The sequence below is a fragment of the Hemitrygon akajei genome, chromosome 16, assembly GCF_048418815.1.
Source record: "Hemitrygon akajei chromosome 16, sHemAka1.3, whole genome shotgun sequence".
NCBI lineage: Eukaryota > Metazoa > Chordata > Chondrichthyes > Myliobatiformes > Dasyatidae > Hemitrygon > Hemitrygon akajei.
In genome coordinates this window covers 86,887,042-86,904,230 of record NC_133139.1, presented here as the reverse complement: position 1 = coordinate 86,904,230, position 17,189 = coordinate 86,887,042, and the positions used below count along the sequence as shown (strand labels likewise).

The window sequence follows — 17,189 nt, the reverse complement described above, 5'->3', positions numbered from 1 at the left end:
AATGACTTCAAGATTGAAAGGCTTCTCATATAAGGTGCATTTGATGGCTCTAGGCCTGTACTCACTGGAATTCAGAAGAATGGGGGGGGGGAGGTGGATCTCATTGAAACCTGTTGAACTTTGAGAGGCCCGGATAGAGTGCATGTGGATGTATGCTATGGTGGGGGAGTCTAAGACCAGAGGACACAGGCTCAGAACAGAGGGATGTCCGTTTTCTTTTCTTTTTACAGTATTTTTAGCCGGAAAAAAAAGTTAAGATTTACAAAGTGCAACACATAGATACATCTCAACATAAATTGTGTACATTCATATATTGTAATAAAATTGATCAAAATGTTATAGCATATCACGTAAAGTTATACCACTCCATAATCAAAAATTTAAAGATAGGTCATACATCATAAAAGAAATTTTTATATTAAAAAAGTCAACCCCCTACCAACTACCAAAGAAAAAAGCTGATGGATGATAATGGATAATTAGAAAAAAGGCATATTCGCTTAAGAAGAGAAGATAGAAATATACATAAAAGTCTTAAACTTAAACCCCTTATTGAATTATGTGAAAAAGACGCTTTCTAAATTGTCTCCTCCTTCTTTATCCCTAATTGGCCGAATTAATTCGATAAAAATGAAGATTCTTCCTAAATTATTATATCTTTTTCAGGCTTTACCTATTTTTATTCCTAAGACCTACTTTGATTCTTTAGATTCAATTTTAACATCTTATATTTGGAATAATAAACAAGCTCGTTTAAGTAAAGTTTACCTACAAAGAAATAAAGAGATGGGTGGATTAGCCCTACCCAATTTTAGATTTTACTATTGGGCTGCCAATATAAGGAATATTACTTTTTGGTCCTATTATATTTATCATAAAGATTACCCATCATGGGTCTCCTTAAAGTTAATTCTGTAAAAAATTCCTCTATTGTCTCTCTTCTTGGATCATACTCTTCTTTTTCAGCAAATAAGACAACAAATAATATAATTGTTAAGCAAAGTTTAAGGATCTGGTCTGAATTTAGAAAATGTTTTGGTTTAGCGAATTTTTCATTATCATCTCCCATTTTCCTTAATTTTTTTTATCCCTTCCATGACTGACAAAGTCTTTAAGGACCGGGATGAACTAGGTATTAAGTGTTTTTGGGACCTGTTTATCTCAGGATCTCTTGCTTCATTTGACCAATTGTCAACTAAATTTGCACTGCCAAAAACACATTTTTACAGATACCTTCAAATTAGAGATTCCAATTAACTACTTTTCCTATAGGTCCTGATAAAAATTTACTGGATGATCTTTTAAATTTAAAACCTTTTGTTAATGGTTCTGTTACCGGTATCTATAACCTGTTGATTGATTCTAGACAAGACGTTTTAGATAAAATAAAAAAAGCTTGGGAGGATGACCTAAATTGTCAGATTTCTGATGAAAGATGGGATGTCCATTTGAAACTGAGATGAGGAGGAATTTGTTCAGCCAGAGAGTGGTGAATCTGTTGTATTTGCTGCCACAGACAGTTATGGATATAATTAAGGCAGAGGTTGGTTGATTCTTGGTTGGTCAGGGCATGAAGGGATATGGGGAGAAGGCAGGAGATTGGTGCTGAGAGAGAAATGGATCAGCCATGATGGAATGGTGAAGCAGACTCGATGGGGCAAATGGCCTAATTCTTCTATGTCTTATAGTGTTGTGGTCTAATTGTGTTACACCCCTACAGCTTAGTGCTGTCATGAACAGAGCAGGTGCCAAGCCAGGGTGCATCTGGATAGGAGCTTTCTGTAGTGCATTGATAAAAATTGATGAGTGTCAAAGGAGACATGCCAAATTTCTTTAGCTTTCAGAGGAAGTGCAGGCACTAATGAGTTTCCTTGGCCTTGCTGCCACTGTGTTTGGACGAGGACAGGTGTTAACTTTGACTCCTACTATCGAAATTGTTTCAAAAGTGTCCTGTATCAGAATAGCGGAGCTGGTGTAGGGGGCTAAGTAATTTACTTTTGATTTTATTTTTTATCACTAATTTTATTGCAACACTAACAAATTACATTCAATACAACCAGTTGCCGATTGCATTTTGACTGTTTAACCCAGCCATCCCAACCCTCATCCTCATCCCCCTCTCCACCCCTCCCCCTCCACCCCTCTCCCCTCCACCAACCAACTGAATAGTAGTGCATACACAGACAGAGCATTCCTATTTTAACAGAAGATCTTTTAAGTTAGATATCAAATTTGTCCACATTAAGATTGTGTTTGGTCATGCATCATTTATTCTTACTGATGATAATTCCAGGTAAGAAATGTCCAAAAAGCACCGAAGCCAGTGAGTATTTGAAATATCATGGGGAGGTTTCCAATGCTGGACTACAATCTTCTTAGCTGCAGTCAGGCCTGCCAGCCAGATTTTGCGTGTTTTTTCTGTAAGGGGAAGGTGGGAGTCATCATTTAGAAGATGTACAGCGGAGTCCATTGGTAATTGTACCCCCGTTAGTTCTGTAAGAGTATTGATAACCTTCCCCCACAAACCAAAAACCCCTGGACATTCCCATACAACATGTATAAAAGAGCCAACGGTTCCATGGGGGCAAAATGAGCAATATGGGTCAGGAACCAGTCCCATTTGATGTCTAATTCTCGGTGTTAAATACGCTCTTTGACAAAATTTTAAGTGTATATACCGATGATTTGGGTTTTTTGAAGCACTGGCAGCATTATCCCAAATCGCATCCCAGTCTAAGTCTTGTCCCAATTCAGTTATGTCCCTATACCAGTCTTTCATTCCTGATGTGGACATATATTTCTGGGAATTTATCATAGATATATGACACTATCCATCCTGGAGCACTCTGTATCCAACTTAAAATGGGATGGTCCTTTAAATCTGACCCCCAGGGAACCCTGTAGGCTTTACAAGCTGATCTTACTCCAAAGTAGAAGAAAAGAGAGTGTTTATCAATATTATATCAAGATACCAGTTCTTGAAAGCTAAGGATAGTAGTTGCCCCATTAATATCTTGAAGAGTAGTAATATCTTTATCCTCCCAAGTTCTGTTAGTGAATTGTTTCCCCCGAGATAGAAAATGATTATTGTTCCATAATGGAGATGATTTGCACCATACGCTATTAAATTTTAGGAATTTTTCTGCTGCTCTAAACACTTGTAGCATATGGGTTAAAATTAGACGGTAATACAAACGACTTTTTTTGGTAGACATACCTATAAGGAGAAAGTCTTTCAACCTTATTGGTGCTATTAGCTCTTGTTCTATATTTTACCATGACAAAACTTTATCCTCCTTCACCCAATAGCTAAGACTTTTTAATACAAATACCCAGTGATACAGTTTAAAATTTGGACATGCCAATCCCCTATCCAACTTTTTGAACTGTAGAGCTGATCACTTTATATTGGGTCATTTACTGTTCCAAACATAGCATCGTAGTAAGGAGTCCAGTTTTTGCCAATATCCTGCAAGTGGGATCATTGAGCTGATAAAATTAATGCGGGGTAAGATGTTCATTTTAATGACCGATATACAGGCTGGGACTGATGCTGGCAGGTGACTCCATCTATTAATATCTTTTTTTTCAAAATTAAAGAGTAATTTGTTTTAGCCACAGACGATAGGGAAGTATTAACTTTAATACCTAAATACCTCTTTTGTAACCTTAATCTGGGGAGGGAGAGACACCTTATTTTTATCTGTATTAATCAGCATCAGTACTGATTTTGACAAATTAGCTTTGTATCCTGAAAGAAATCCAAATTGCTCCAGTCTTTTTAAAACATAGGGGAGAGTTTGTTGAACATTTGCCATATAAACTAGTGTGTCGTCCCCGTAAAGTGATATTGAGTGTGATGTTGTACCTATTGTAATAGGGGAGATCTGAGGAGAGTTTCTAATTAAATGTTCAAGCGGTTCAATAGATATAGTAAAAATTAAAGGAGGCAAAGGGTCCCCTTGTCGTGTGCCCCGTCCTATGTCAAATAACTCTGAGAAACCTCCTCCCACACATACCTGTGCTGAAGGATTAGCATACAGTGTTTGAATCATATTGATAAATTTATCACTGAACTTAAATTCTTTTAGAATTCTCCAAAGATATGGCCATTTAAGGCGATTGAACTCTTTTTCAACATCTAAAAATAGCAGGCCACAAGCAGGCGGGATTTTATGTGTTACACTCAGTATGTGTAAGAGCCGGCGAATATTATCAGGTGTGAGACATCCCCTGATAAAGCCCATTTGATCTGGGCTAATTATTTTCCCAACTACTGTCTCAAGTCTACTAGTTAATACTTAGGAAAATATCTTGAGGTCAGCATTTATCAAGGAGATTGAACGGTAATTGGCACACTCCAAGGGGTCCTTACCGGGTTTAGGTATAACTGTGATCAGGGCTGTGTTTAGATCTTTATGGAAAGCACCATTTCCAAAAGCATAATTTAATGTTTCTAACCATACTGGTCCAAGAATATCCTAAAGTGCTAAGTGAAGTTCCACAGGTATGCTGTCTATACCTGGTGTACAGCCCTTATTTGTAGCTTTGACTGCTTTAAGTAGCTCATCCAGTGTAATAGGAGAGTCTAGAGTTTTGGTGTCCTCTAATAACAACGTAGGGAGGTCTAATCCACTAAAAAAAATCTATGAAGACATTCTCAGAAGGACCTGAGCCACTTGTATACAGTTCTTTAAAGTAATTCTTGAATGTCTCATTTATTTCCTCTGTTGAAGATACTACTCCACGTTTAGCACATCTAGTCGCTGGTATAGACCTTTTAGCTTCCTGTTGTTTGAGCGTTAGTGCCAAAAGATGGCTCGGTCAGCTGCCTTCTGCATAATACTTAAGTTTGGTTATATGGATCATATATTCTGCCCTGCTTCTTAATAAATCATTTAATTCTGCTTGTTTTGCTCTGAGCTCATTTTCTTTTGTTATGGTGTATCTCCTTTTAAGATCATTCTCCAAAAGCTTACATCGTTCTTCTAGGGTGGAAATCTTTTGAAGCCGGCTTTTATGTATGTGGGCACTGAACCATGTGGCGTTATTTTGTAAGAAACCCTTGATGGAGACCCAAACCACTGTCATATCCGAAACACTATTTTTATTTAAATTTATAAATTCTGTCAGTTTTGTTCTCAGTTGTGTTAGAAATTTGTCGTTTTTGAGAAGGGTGGAGTTAAATCTCCACCTAGTAGCCTTATTTTTAATTCTGCCATAATTAAAAGTAGATATAACTGGGTTGTGATCAGATAGATGCCTGGGCAAAAATTCTATTGAGTGTACCAAAGGCAGCAAACCAGAGGATATAAGAATGTAATCTATCCGAGAGAAAGTTTTATGTCTTGTGGAGAAAAAGGTATAGTCTTTAGCAGATGGATTATGCACCCTCCACACATCAGTTAAATTTAAATCCATTAGAAAAAGGTTAAGTGCTTTGGAAGCAGATTCTTGAGAGCTTGATATAGTTGAGGAAGATTTATCGAGGTTATTGTTTACCAAAGCATTCATGTCTGAACCAACATATAATTGGTAGTCACTTAACTTCAGTAATTGCGAAGTAATTGAGGAAAAAAAATTCATCCTTGAATATAGTTGGGGCATATAGGATAATGAATGCAACTTTTTTACCCTGAATGGATGTACAACAAAAAGCAAGACATCCTTCATTGTTGTCGCCAGTCCTTTCAATTGATATATTAATGCTACGTCTCATTAATATATCATAATTCCTTTCGTATGAGTACTAACAACTGATGCCACAACGGGTTTATAAAAGTGGTTTTGAGCCCTGAGAATGTCATTAGGTTTAAGATGTGTTTCCTGTAACAGTGCGATATCTATTTTCTTTCCACGTAAGAAATCTAAAACCTTTGGACGCTTGTAGGGAGAGGTTAATCCTCTAACATTAAATGATACAGTAGTAAGATTTTCTAATTTGTCTGTGTTTCTCATCTTCCTCTGGATCTATTGTTGTAAGTTGGTGGTGGAGCCCTGAGTTACTCCCTTCCCACCCCTACTCCCACCACCCCTCCCATTCAACCCTTTACTTTGTAACATCTGTGAGTGTCACCTAGCAATGTCAGACACTGAACATTAACTGCCCCCCTCTAGCACCAACACATTAGAAAGGCAAAGCAGTTCTCATATATAGTATCAAATATATCTCAAATATAGTATAACACATAATCAAGACCCCAACAGCTCTCTTGCGGGAGACCGTTGTTTAGTGATGACGCCAGTGACATCTTATCTGGCACCCAGGAATGTAAACAAGTCTACTGGAGACATAACCTGAAATGAACATGTACAACTGAAGTTATTCAGAACAAACTGCTGTTTCTCAGCTTCATTCTTGATGAAGTATGACATTTGGGTGTGTTGAATATCACCTTAGAAAGTAAAAGATAAAAAGTATACAGGTATTCAAGACAGACTTATATCACCTTACCATGTTATCCTTGTACTAACAAGTTAACTGAGCCATTACCTTAAAACTCTGACCTGCAATACTCAGAAACAAATTGGCCCCTTAATTAACTAAATACAAAAGTGCATCAAATGACTTTCCAATAAATGAATAACTAGAAAACTTAACACCTAGGACGCTAACTTGCCCATGCCTGTTAGATTGAGCATACAGGCTGGTCCAAGCTTTTAATGCAGTTTCATCTCGTCATGAGGGGCTTGTGGACTTTGCCCAAGGCCTTCTTCCATATCTTCCAGCACCGATGACTTCAGGGCTTCTCTCGCTCCCTCTGCTGAGTCAAACGACATCTTTATGCCCTTGATATTCACTCTCAAAATCGCAAGGTATATGAGGAATGAGTCGATCCCCTTCTGTCGAAGCTTAGCGCGAATCTCCTTGTATCCCTGCTGTTCCTGCATCGTGCTGGGGCTGTAATCGGTGAAGAACTGCAGCTGGGTGCCATCAGGGAGAGTAGGTTTGGCTTTCCTCGCGCCCTCCAGAATAGCCTGCCAGTCGGTGTACCATAGAAGCCTAAAGACCATGGTCCGCGGTCTTGAGGTGTTGTTGGAAAAGATCCTATGTGCTCTATCAATCTCCAAAGCAATGCTGTGGGAATTCTTGAGTGCTGGAATCCAATTAGGCAGCGTCTTCTGGAAGTAGCCTCTCAGATCTTCGCCCTCAGCGCCTGTCAGTAAGTTAACCAACTGCACATTGTTTCATGTCTTTAGTTAGACCTTTCTCCAACTCAACCTTGTATTAAGACCATCTATGAGCCCTAAAGAATGTGAAAAAGGAGGGTTATATGTCAGCGCTCAGTGCTGTGCTGCTATCTTGCCTCGTGCCTCACTGGAAGTCCCTGATTTTATTTTTGATGTTTTTATCATGGGACGATTAATGAGAATGCAAAGCCTCCTCCTGTTAGCTGTTTAATTGTTCAGCACCATCCAGACCAGTCATCCATAGTCTAACCTGCTGTTTCTGAAATTACTTAGCTCTGTATATTGCATGTTGCTTAGCTTGCATTTCACGGCTTCACTAGATTGACATTTAATTTCTAAGTAGCTTCACTCTGCTTCCAACATGTCCTTCTGTGGCCTGCATGAAATCAGGGCTGGTCACCTGTGTTGCAAAGTAATAGTCCAAATTACAATGGTGTAGATTTTTGTTGTTGGTCTGGTCTACAGCACTTCAGATCAGATTCAGATTCAGTTTATTGTCATTTAAAAACCACAAATGCAATGCAGTTAAAAAATGAGACAACGTTCCTCCAGAATGATATCAACAGAGCACATGACAAAATAGACTACACCAGAAAATCCACATAACATTTGGCAATCCCCAATCCAGAGTCCGGAGAGGCTGCTGCGTATTAATATCACGCTACCATCTTAGCGCGTTCCCCGGAAAGGAGCTCCAAATCCACCAGACAAACAAAACCAAAAACTAAAGCTACAAGATCTGCACAAAACCACATAGTTACAACATATAGTTACAACAGTGCAAACAATACCATAAGTTGATTTAAAAAAAGACCATGGGCACAGTAAAAATAGTCCAAAGATGTTAAAAGACTATAAGTTCGAAAGAAACCACCACACAATTTCCACAAGTCCTCAGGGTCCCGATAGACTCGTCATCTCACGCAGGTGGCAGAAGGGAATACCCCCGCTATGGACTTCCATGGCGCCGCCTCGCAGCCTCACAGACGCAGCACACAATGAAAGCTCTGTCAAACCCAGCCTCGCAGACACAGCACACAATGAAAGCTCCGTCGAACCCAGCCTCGCAGACACAGCACACAATGAAAGCTCCGTCGAACCCAGCCTCGCAGACACAGCACACAATGAAAGCGACCTGACCGCTGCAGACTCCAAATCCGTTGAGCTTCCGACCATCCCCTCCGGCACAGCTTCTCCGAGCACCATCCTCTGCCGAGCATATTAAGACAGCCCTGCCAACAGCCACCGGCAACGTGACCCCAAGGACTGGGGGCCTGTTCTTCTCAGCAGAGACCCGGACCTCACAGCAGCAGCAGCAATGAAGAGGGCCTTCCTGGAGATTTCCAGATGTTCCTCCATGCTCCATGCTCCCACTTCCGTTTTTCATTAGATTAGGATTGCACACGGCACCCCGCTTAACAAATAACATATCAATAACATTTCAACTCTGGAGTAGCCGCTGCAAGCTGCGTCGCACCGCCATCACATAAACTCATGTAAACTCAATTTTAAGTCTATTGTATTTAGCATAATCATAGTATTGTGTTGGTGCGTGGCCTAGTGGGCAAGGCATCAGACTAGTAACCTGAAGGTCACTGGTTCGAGCCTCAGCTGAGGCAGCGTGTTTGTGTCCTTGAGCAAGGTACTTAACAACACGTTGCTCTGCGACGTCACCGGTGCCAAGCTGCATGGGTCCTAGTGCCCTTCCCTTGGACAACATCGGTGGTGTGGAGAGGGGAAGGCTTGCAGCTTGGGCAACTGCCGGTCTCCCATACAACCCTGCCCAGATCCATGGTCTCTCGAGACTGACGGATGCCACCACCACCACCAATCATAGTACCACACATATCAATTTCCTTCAGGTGCTCCAGTTTCCTCCCACAATCCAAAGACATGCCATTTCGTAAGCTAACTGGTCATTGTAAATTGTCCGGTGATTAGGCTAGGGTTAAATCGGTGAGTTGTTGGGCGGTGCAGTTCGGTGAGCTGAGAGGGTCTGTTTCACACAGTATCTCTACATATCAACGGGAATATGCTTCATTGTAATGTTGGGACTGTTGTGTATTTATTATTTCAGTAAAATTTGAGTATTCTTGTGTGTGTGTGTGTGTGTGTGTGTGTGTGTGTGTGTGTGTGTGTGTGTGTGTGTGTGTGTGTGTGTGTGTGTGTGTGTGTGTGTGTGTGTGTGTGTGTGTGTGTGTGTGTGTGTGTGTATATATGTAGGTTGATTAGGCATGCTTTTAAATAATTCATTACGGGTTATATCACAAACAAGAGAAAATCTGTAGATGCTGCAAATCCAACCAACTCACACAAAATGCTGCAGGAACTCATGAAGTCAGGCAACATCTATGGAAATGAATAAACAGTTGATGTTTCAGGTCCAAAATATCAACTGTACTCTTTTCCATAGATGGTCTGTTGAGTTTACAGGTTATATGTATAAATACATAAATTGCGTACACATCACGCTACCATGTGATATGCGCATGCCTCACTAAAAGTAAACACAAAGTTAGACTTTCATTTCAAACTCCTGTGTCTTCCTGTCAATTAGTTTAATGTTTTGAAGCTACGGAACATACAGGGACTTTGTCTCTACAAGGACTGTGCAGCATTCATTTCTTTCAACACCAATATAAATGTCTGCAGCAGGTGGATAGATAGCTGAAGTTGAGCACATTTATCCTTTGTGTTGGTTTACTCATTACACAGGGTTACTTTCTGAAGCCCCTCTACCACTACACCACTGCCTCCTCTGCTAGAGCGACAGGACATAATTAGATTTGTGATGTTACCTGTTAGATCGGGGACATCAGGCAGAGTGTTGAGGCCAAGTCAATGGGACATCAGTGTTTGTGAGAAAAATGTTGAGGTCAACTGGGTTTAGGAGCCAGTTCAGTGCTTAAGATCTGGATGGTCTGTCCAGCTTTGGTCTTCCTGCTGCTTCAAATTGTTTATCCAGGGCTACTGAACCCAACAAGAAAACATGGTAGCATAGAGATTAACATAACACTATTACAGCACCACCGAACCAGGTTCAATTCCACTGCTGTCTGTAAGGGTTTACCACATGTGTTTCCTCCAGGTACTTCAGCTTCCTCCCACATTTCCAAGACATACTGGTTTGTAGGTTATTTGGTCGTATTGGTATAATTAGATGGCATTGGAAGGGCCTATTATCATGTTGTGTCTCTAAATAAAGACCTGTCTAATTACAGTCAGTCAAATTTGTTATCAAAATAGTTGTTCTCAGGACTGGTTGGGATGTTAATTTAGCACTCTTCTTGTTTTAGCCAAGGTGATGTATTAAGACCATAAGACATAGGAGCAGAATTAGGCCATTCAGCCCATCGAGTCTGTTCCACCATTCCATCATAGCTGATCCCAGATCCCACTCAACCCCATATACCTGCCTTCTTGCCATAACCTTTGATGCCCTGACCAATCAAGAAACTATCAACTTTTTCTTTAAATATACCCACGGACTTGGCCTCCACTACAGTCTGTGGCAGACCATTCCACAGATTCACTACTCTCTGGCTAAATAAAATCCTCCTTACCTCTATTCTAAAGGGTCGCCCCTCAATTTTGAGGCAGTGCCCTCTAGTTCTGGATAACCCCACCATAGAAAACATCTTCTCCATATCCACCTTATCTAGACCTTTCAACAATCACTTCCAGTTTATCTGGAAACAGAAGGTACCATGGTATTTCCATAAAGTCAGTACCCTAAAGAGTAGATAAGAGAGGGGCCAGGACGGCTGAGGCTAGTCGCTTTTTGATGGACTCTGTCATCCCTTTCAGATCCTGCAGTGTTGAGGCAATTCCCAGAAGATAGCAATGACCAGGTAAGATGCACCTTTACCTTGCTCTGTGGCTCATGGACTGGCTAGTGATTGAGCTTGGGACACCATTGACATAAATATCTATTAAAGGACTCAACTGTAAAACAGGTCATGTATAATAATGGTCTATGTTTCTGCATATGATCCATTTGACCCTCTTTCCACTTTCCGTCCCCCTATTCTGTATTCCCATCACATGCTCTGTTCCAATTTCCCCTTAATCACATTAGTGCCATTTACCTTAATGTGATGGAGTACTTAATCTTCTCTTCACTCTCTGGGCAAATATGTTTCTACCGAATTCCCAATTGGATTTATTAATTCTTATATTGTATTTATGGCCTAGCATTTTCAGATCCCACACAGAAATATTACTACACCTGCTCTGTCTAACAACTAAACTTAAAGCCCGGTGTTACCTCTCAGCCTTCTCCTTTCCAGACAACTTCATGATTTTTACTTTGAACACCTGATTAAATAATGGAACTTATATTTAAGTGCATGTTCTACATTTGATTATAGGATGGTTATTTGGATCACATTAAATAGTTACAGAATGAAAAAATTTTTTAGTTTGTAAGTGAATCCCCTTAGTGGGTTTACAGTTGAAAAACAACTGCATCGCAATGAGATGAATCCAACACTGCCTTTAACTACTATCTCATGCTAAAAACCACCGTATACCATGTCTTCTTATTACTTTTGTCAACCAGAAGTTTTCTGATACTAATCTGGAGACCCAGTACGAGCAAATTACACATTCAGAGGAGGAATCACAGTTACCAAAGACATAACTAGCCCTATATATATGCACAGCCTCCACCAAAATGCATTGTAAAAATGGGATCCCAGGAGCCAGGCACAAGGCTTTTCTGACTTAATGGCTCAATACTGCACTCACCTGAAATTATCCCCCACCTAGGTTATTGGTGGTCCCTATACAGGTAACTACCACTATTGTTAATACTAGACTGTGATTACTATGCTGCCAAGATACCTGTTTCTCTTTCCACAGGAATCTCTGCAAAGCCTGCCTAAGTTCTGCTTCCCTTTTGATATGGAAAGGTAAGAATCAATTCATAGCTTTAGGACTGAATGTCTTCCCTGTTCTTCCTGCTGGTGGGGCTCGGTCCCTAGCGCATATTGAAGCGACAGGGCCCAGGTCCAAAAGCAAGGGACACCCCAAGATTTGGACGACTTGAAAAGGTCAGAGTGTCAGGGCCAGAGGCGAGGGACAGGTCAGTTCAGCTCACTGCACCACGAGGTCTACTCGTCTCTGCACTGAATTTCAGCTTGCTGCTCCCCGAGGTTTATTCATTCCTGCACTGGACTGGGGCTGTAGCCTGCAACTTAATGCGCTGCTGAATCAGCTGCAGTGATGCCTCACTTTTGTGATCTTCAGTTCCAAATGTTATTAGCTTACTTTTATTGTTCGCATAATTTGTTTTTTCCTCTCTCTAGCACATTGGTGTTTGATGCTCTTCTTTTGTTTTAATGGGTTCCATTGGGTTTCTTTGTTTTGTGGCTGCCTGTAAGCAGATGAATCTCAAGGTTGTATAAAGAATAGATACTTTGATGATAAATGTACTTTGTACTTGGTCGACAATAAGATTCACAACTACAATTAGTTTGGGTTTCATCCAGTTCCTGGAGGTAAAATTCCACACAACCATAAGGCTAAACCAATGCTTAACTTCTCAAATTTTTCAGTTTTAACAGTTCAGCGTAATTTTTCAGTGTAAATGTTGTTTGCTAATTTAAATATAATTTAGTTGATGCTATCCTGACAGAGAATATGAAAGTCATAAACAAAATATCATTAGAAGCAGGCTGGGTAAAGGGCTCTGGGCTGTGAATGGAACAATGAAGCAAGTTTCACAATGTGCCACAGCAATGAATTGGCATAGACCTGACTGACTGGATTGCTTGCTGCTGTAGAAGACAGGAAAAATAGACTGATACACTGTTTAGAAGTAAATACGGGTGTAAAGTGTGTGGTTCAGCCTGTTTTATTCTGCATCTAACTTGGGAAGATTAGAGTAAAACATGTTCTTAGTTCTAAATGAACTGTAACGGTTCGAGAAAAGTTTAAAGTTCAAAGTAAATTTATTATCAAAGTACATATATGTTACCATATAATACCCTGAGTCATTTTCTTGCAGGTGTTTACAAGGAAAATAAGTAAATTCAATAGAATAGGAAAACCTTTCATAACACAGTTACAGATTGGCGAGTATGATGTTGTACTCACCACTGAATCATGGCTAAAAGAAGATTATAGCTGGGAGCTTAATGTAAAGGATACACATTGAATCGAAAGAACAGGCAGGAAGGCAAAGAGGGTGGCGCAGCTTTGTTGGTAAAATATGAAATTAAGTCATCAGAAGGAGGTGACAAAGGGTCAGAAGGTGTTGAATCATTGTGGATAGAATAAAGGAACTGTAAGGGTAAAAAGACCCTGATGTGAGTTGTATACAGACCCCCCCAGCTGCAGTAAGGATGTGGTCTACACGAAACAATGAAAGATAGAAAATGGATGCCAAAAGGGCAGTTTTACAATAGTCATGGGGAACTTCAATATGCAGATAGATTGGGAAAATCAGGTTGGTGCAGGATTTCAAGCGGGAGAATTTCTAGAATGCCTATGAATTGGCTTTTTATAGCAGCTCGTAGTTGAGCCCACTAGGGAATAAGCTAGTCTGGAATGGGTGTTGTACAATGAACCGGAATTGATCAGAGAGCTTAAGGTAAAAGAACCCTTTGGGGAAATGATCATAATATGATCGAATGCACCCTGAAATTTGAGAAGGAGAAGCTAAAGTCAGATGTAACGATATTACAGCAGAGTAATGGAAATTCAGGCAGATGGGGCTTATCAGCTGTGGTTGGCAGCTTTTCTAGGAGAAGGAAAACTCTGATCTCAAACCTCTGTTGCCTTGCAGCTATACCCACTCATGGGAAAGGCTTCAGGAGTAAACCCAGAGGGGAAAGTCCAGAGCTGGAGTCCCTAAGGCAGTCCTACATTGAGTTGAATGCTGACTGGCAGCTCCTGTGACGCTGCTGGTACCAAACTGTATCGGTCTCAGCCATTCCTTTGGGTTCATCAGTTGCGTGGAGAGGGAGAGCTTACTACATGGGCAACAGCTTGCTCTCCATATCATACAGCCCATGTTTGCATATCTAGACAGCTAGGACAGAATATCCATGATCAACTGTGATTGACGGAGGCCTCATACTCAGACTTAGAATAGAAATTACAGAGGCATGAGAGCGAGTTGGCCAGAATTGATTGGAAAAGCACACTGGCAGGGATGATGGCAGAGTAGCAATGGCTGGAATTTCTGTAAGTTATTCAGAAGCCACAGGATATATGCATCCTAAAAAGGAAGTATTCTAAAGGCAAGATGACACAACCATGGCTAACAAGGGAAGTCAAAGCCAACATAAAAGCCAAAGAGAGGGGATATAATAGAGCAAAAACTAGTGGGAAGTTAGAGGAATGAAGGCTTGAAAAAACCAACAATAAGCAACTAAAGACATCATTAAGAAGGTGAAGATGGAATTTGAATGTAAGCTAGCTAATAATATTAAAGAGGATACCAAAAGTTTCTTCAGATACATGAGATGTAAAAGAGAGGCAAGAGTGGATATCAGACAGCTGGAACACAAAGCTGGAGAGGTAGTAATGGGGGACAAGGAAATAGCGGATGAACTGAGTAAGTATTTTGCATCAGTCTTCACTGTGGAAGACACTAGCAGAATGTGGAAGTTCTAGGTATCTGGGGTCATGAAGTGTGTTGTTACTATTACCAGAGACAAGGTTCTTCAAAAGTTCAAAGGAGGTTCACGAAAATTATTCCAGGAATGAATGGCTTATCATATGAAGAACATTTAATGATTCTGGGCCTGTATTCACTGAATTCAGAAGAATGAGGGGTGACCAAATTGAAACCTATCAAATGGTGAAAGTGTGGATGTGGAGAGGATGTTTCCTATGATGGGAGAGTCTAGACCAGAGGACAGCCTCAAAATAGAGGGCCATCCTTTTAGAACAGAGATGAGGAGGAATTTCTTTAGCCAGAGAGTGGTGAATCTCTGAAATTCTTGCAACAGGCAGCTGTGAAGGCCAAGTCTTTCTGTAAATTTAAAGCAGAGGTTGATAGCTTCTTGATTGGTCAGGGCAAGAAGAGATAGAGGGGGAAGGCAGGAGACTGGGGCTGAGAGGGAATTGGATCAGCCATGATGAAATGGCAGAGCAGACTTGAGGGGCTAAATGGCCTAATTTTGAACCTATACCTTGTGGACTTATGGTCCAAATAAACACTGACAAACAACCAATGTGCAAAGGAAGGCAAACTATGCAAATAATAAAAAATACTAAAAACATAAGTTTTAAAGGAATTCTTGAAACTGAGTCCAATAGGTCAAAAGTTAGTTTGGAGCTATGGTCAATGAAGTTATCCACACCAGTTCAGGAACCTGTTGGTTGTAGGGCAACAGCTGTTCCTGAACCTGGTAGTGTGGAATCTACGGCCCAGTGGTAGTGGCAAAAAGGCATGACCTGGATGGTGGGATCCTTAATGATGGATGCTGCTTTCTTGTGGCAGCGTTCCATGTAAATGTGCTCAGTAGAGGGGAGGGCTTTGCCTGTGATGGACTGGGCTGAATCCACCACTTTCTGTAGGCTTTTCTGCTGCTGAGCACTGGTATTTCCATACCAGGCCATGATGCAACAAATCAGGATACTCTCCACTGTGCATCAATAGAAGTTTGTCAAAGTTTTTGGCAACATGCTGGATCTATGCAAAATCCTAAGAAAGTAGAGGCTCTACTGTGCCTTCTTTGTGATGGCATGTACATGCTGGTCCCAGGACAGATCCTCTGATACATTAACACCAAGGAACTTAAAGCACGGACCCTCTCCTCCTCATATCCCCTAATGAGGACTGGCTCATGGGCCTCTGCCTTCTTCCTCCTGAGGTCATCGTCAGCTCTTTGGTTTTGCTAATGTTGAGTGAGAGGTTGTTGATTAGCACGACTCAACCAGATTTCCAGTCCCGCTCCTATATACTGATGTGTCACCACCTTTGGTTTGGTCAACAACAGTGATGTTGTCAGTAAACTTAAATATGGCATTGGAGCTGTACTTGGCCACAATCATAGGTGTAAAGTGAGTGGAGCAGCAGGCCAAGCACATAGCCTTGTGGTACACTTGTGCTGATGGTGATTATGGAGGAGATGCTATTGTAAAACTGTAGTAACTGGGATCTACCTGTGAGGAAATGGAGGATCCACTTGCACAGGGAATTATTGAGACTCAAATCTTGGAGTTTAGTGTTGAGTTTCAAGGGAGTGATAGTATTGGCTGCTGAGCTGTAGTCACTGAAGAACATCCTGACATGTGTATCTTTATTGTCTAGAGGTTCCAGAGCTGAGAGAAGAGCCAATAAAATGGCAGGGCATCTGCTGTTGACGTGTTGTGTTGGTAGGCAAACTGGAGCAGATCCCAGTCACTCCCTCAGGCAGAAGTTGATCTGCTTCATGATCAACTTCTCGAAGCACTTCATCACAGCTGATGTATGTGCTACTGATTGTAATCATTGAGGCATGTTAACGTGTTCTTCTTGAGCACTGGTATGATTGAAGACTACTTGAAGCAGATGGGTGCCTCAGACTGCTGAAGCAAGAGGCTGAAGATGTCTATAAGTACTCCAGCCAGTCGATTAGCACAGGTCTTCAGTATTTGGCCAGGTACACCAGCTGGGCTAGATGGATTCTGTGGATCCTGAAGGATGCTCTCACATCAGCCTCGGCAAATGAGTTCACAGATTGTCGCGGGCTATGGGGGTTTTGAAGTGCCTTCATTCTAGGTGTTCCCTCAGTTCAGCTTTTTGTTTGCACTGACTGGATAAATGGTTGAATGTGGAATAACGATACCTGAACGATATCAGTTAGCCAAGCATTTCCATGCAAAGTTGTCTCATTAGTGTCAGGTGTAATGCTGTGGGCTCACTTTGACTCTGGATTGCTATATAGAAGTTGTTTCATTCCTAATAAAGTTATTTCTTTCTCAATTGATCATGGGCTACAAAAAAAGTCACCAGAGGATTTGGTCTCTCTAAACTTATTGTTGATATTCCTCTCTTCTCC

The 17,189-nt window shown here is 40.9% G+C and overlaps 1 protein-coding gene across 2 annotated transcripts in view; it reads left to right on the top strand.

The window, feature by feature from the left end:
• dennd1c (DENN domain containing 1C) overlaps positions 1-17,189 on the top strand; it is a 109,294-nt gene that overhangs the window by 35,380 nt on the left and 56,725 nt on the right. For both annotated transcript variants that reach the window (XM_073069370.1, XM_073069369.1), the window contains exons 3-4: positions 10,999-11,042; positions 12,055-12,104. In XM_073069370.1, coding sequence (XP_072925471.1) covers positions 10,999-11,042; positions 12,055-12,104 — 94 coding nt within the window. The remainder of the gene's footprint in view (positions 1-10,998; positions 11,043-12,054; positions 12,105-17,189) is intronic.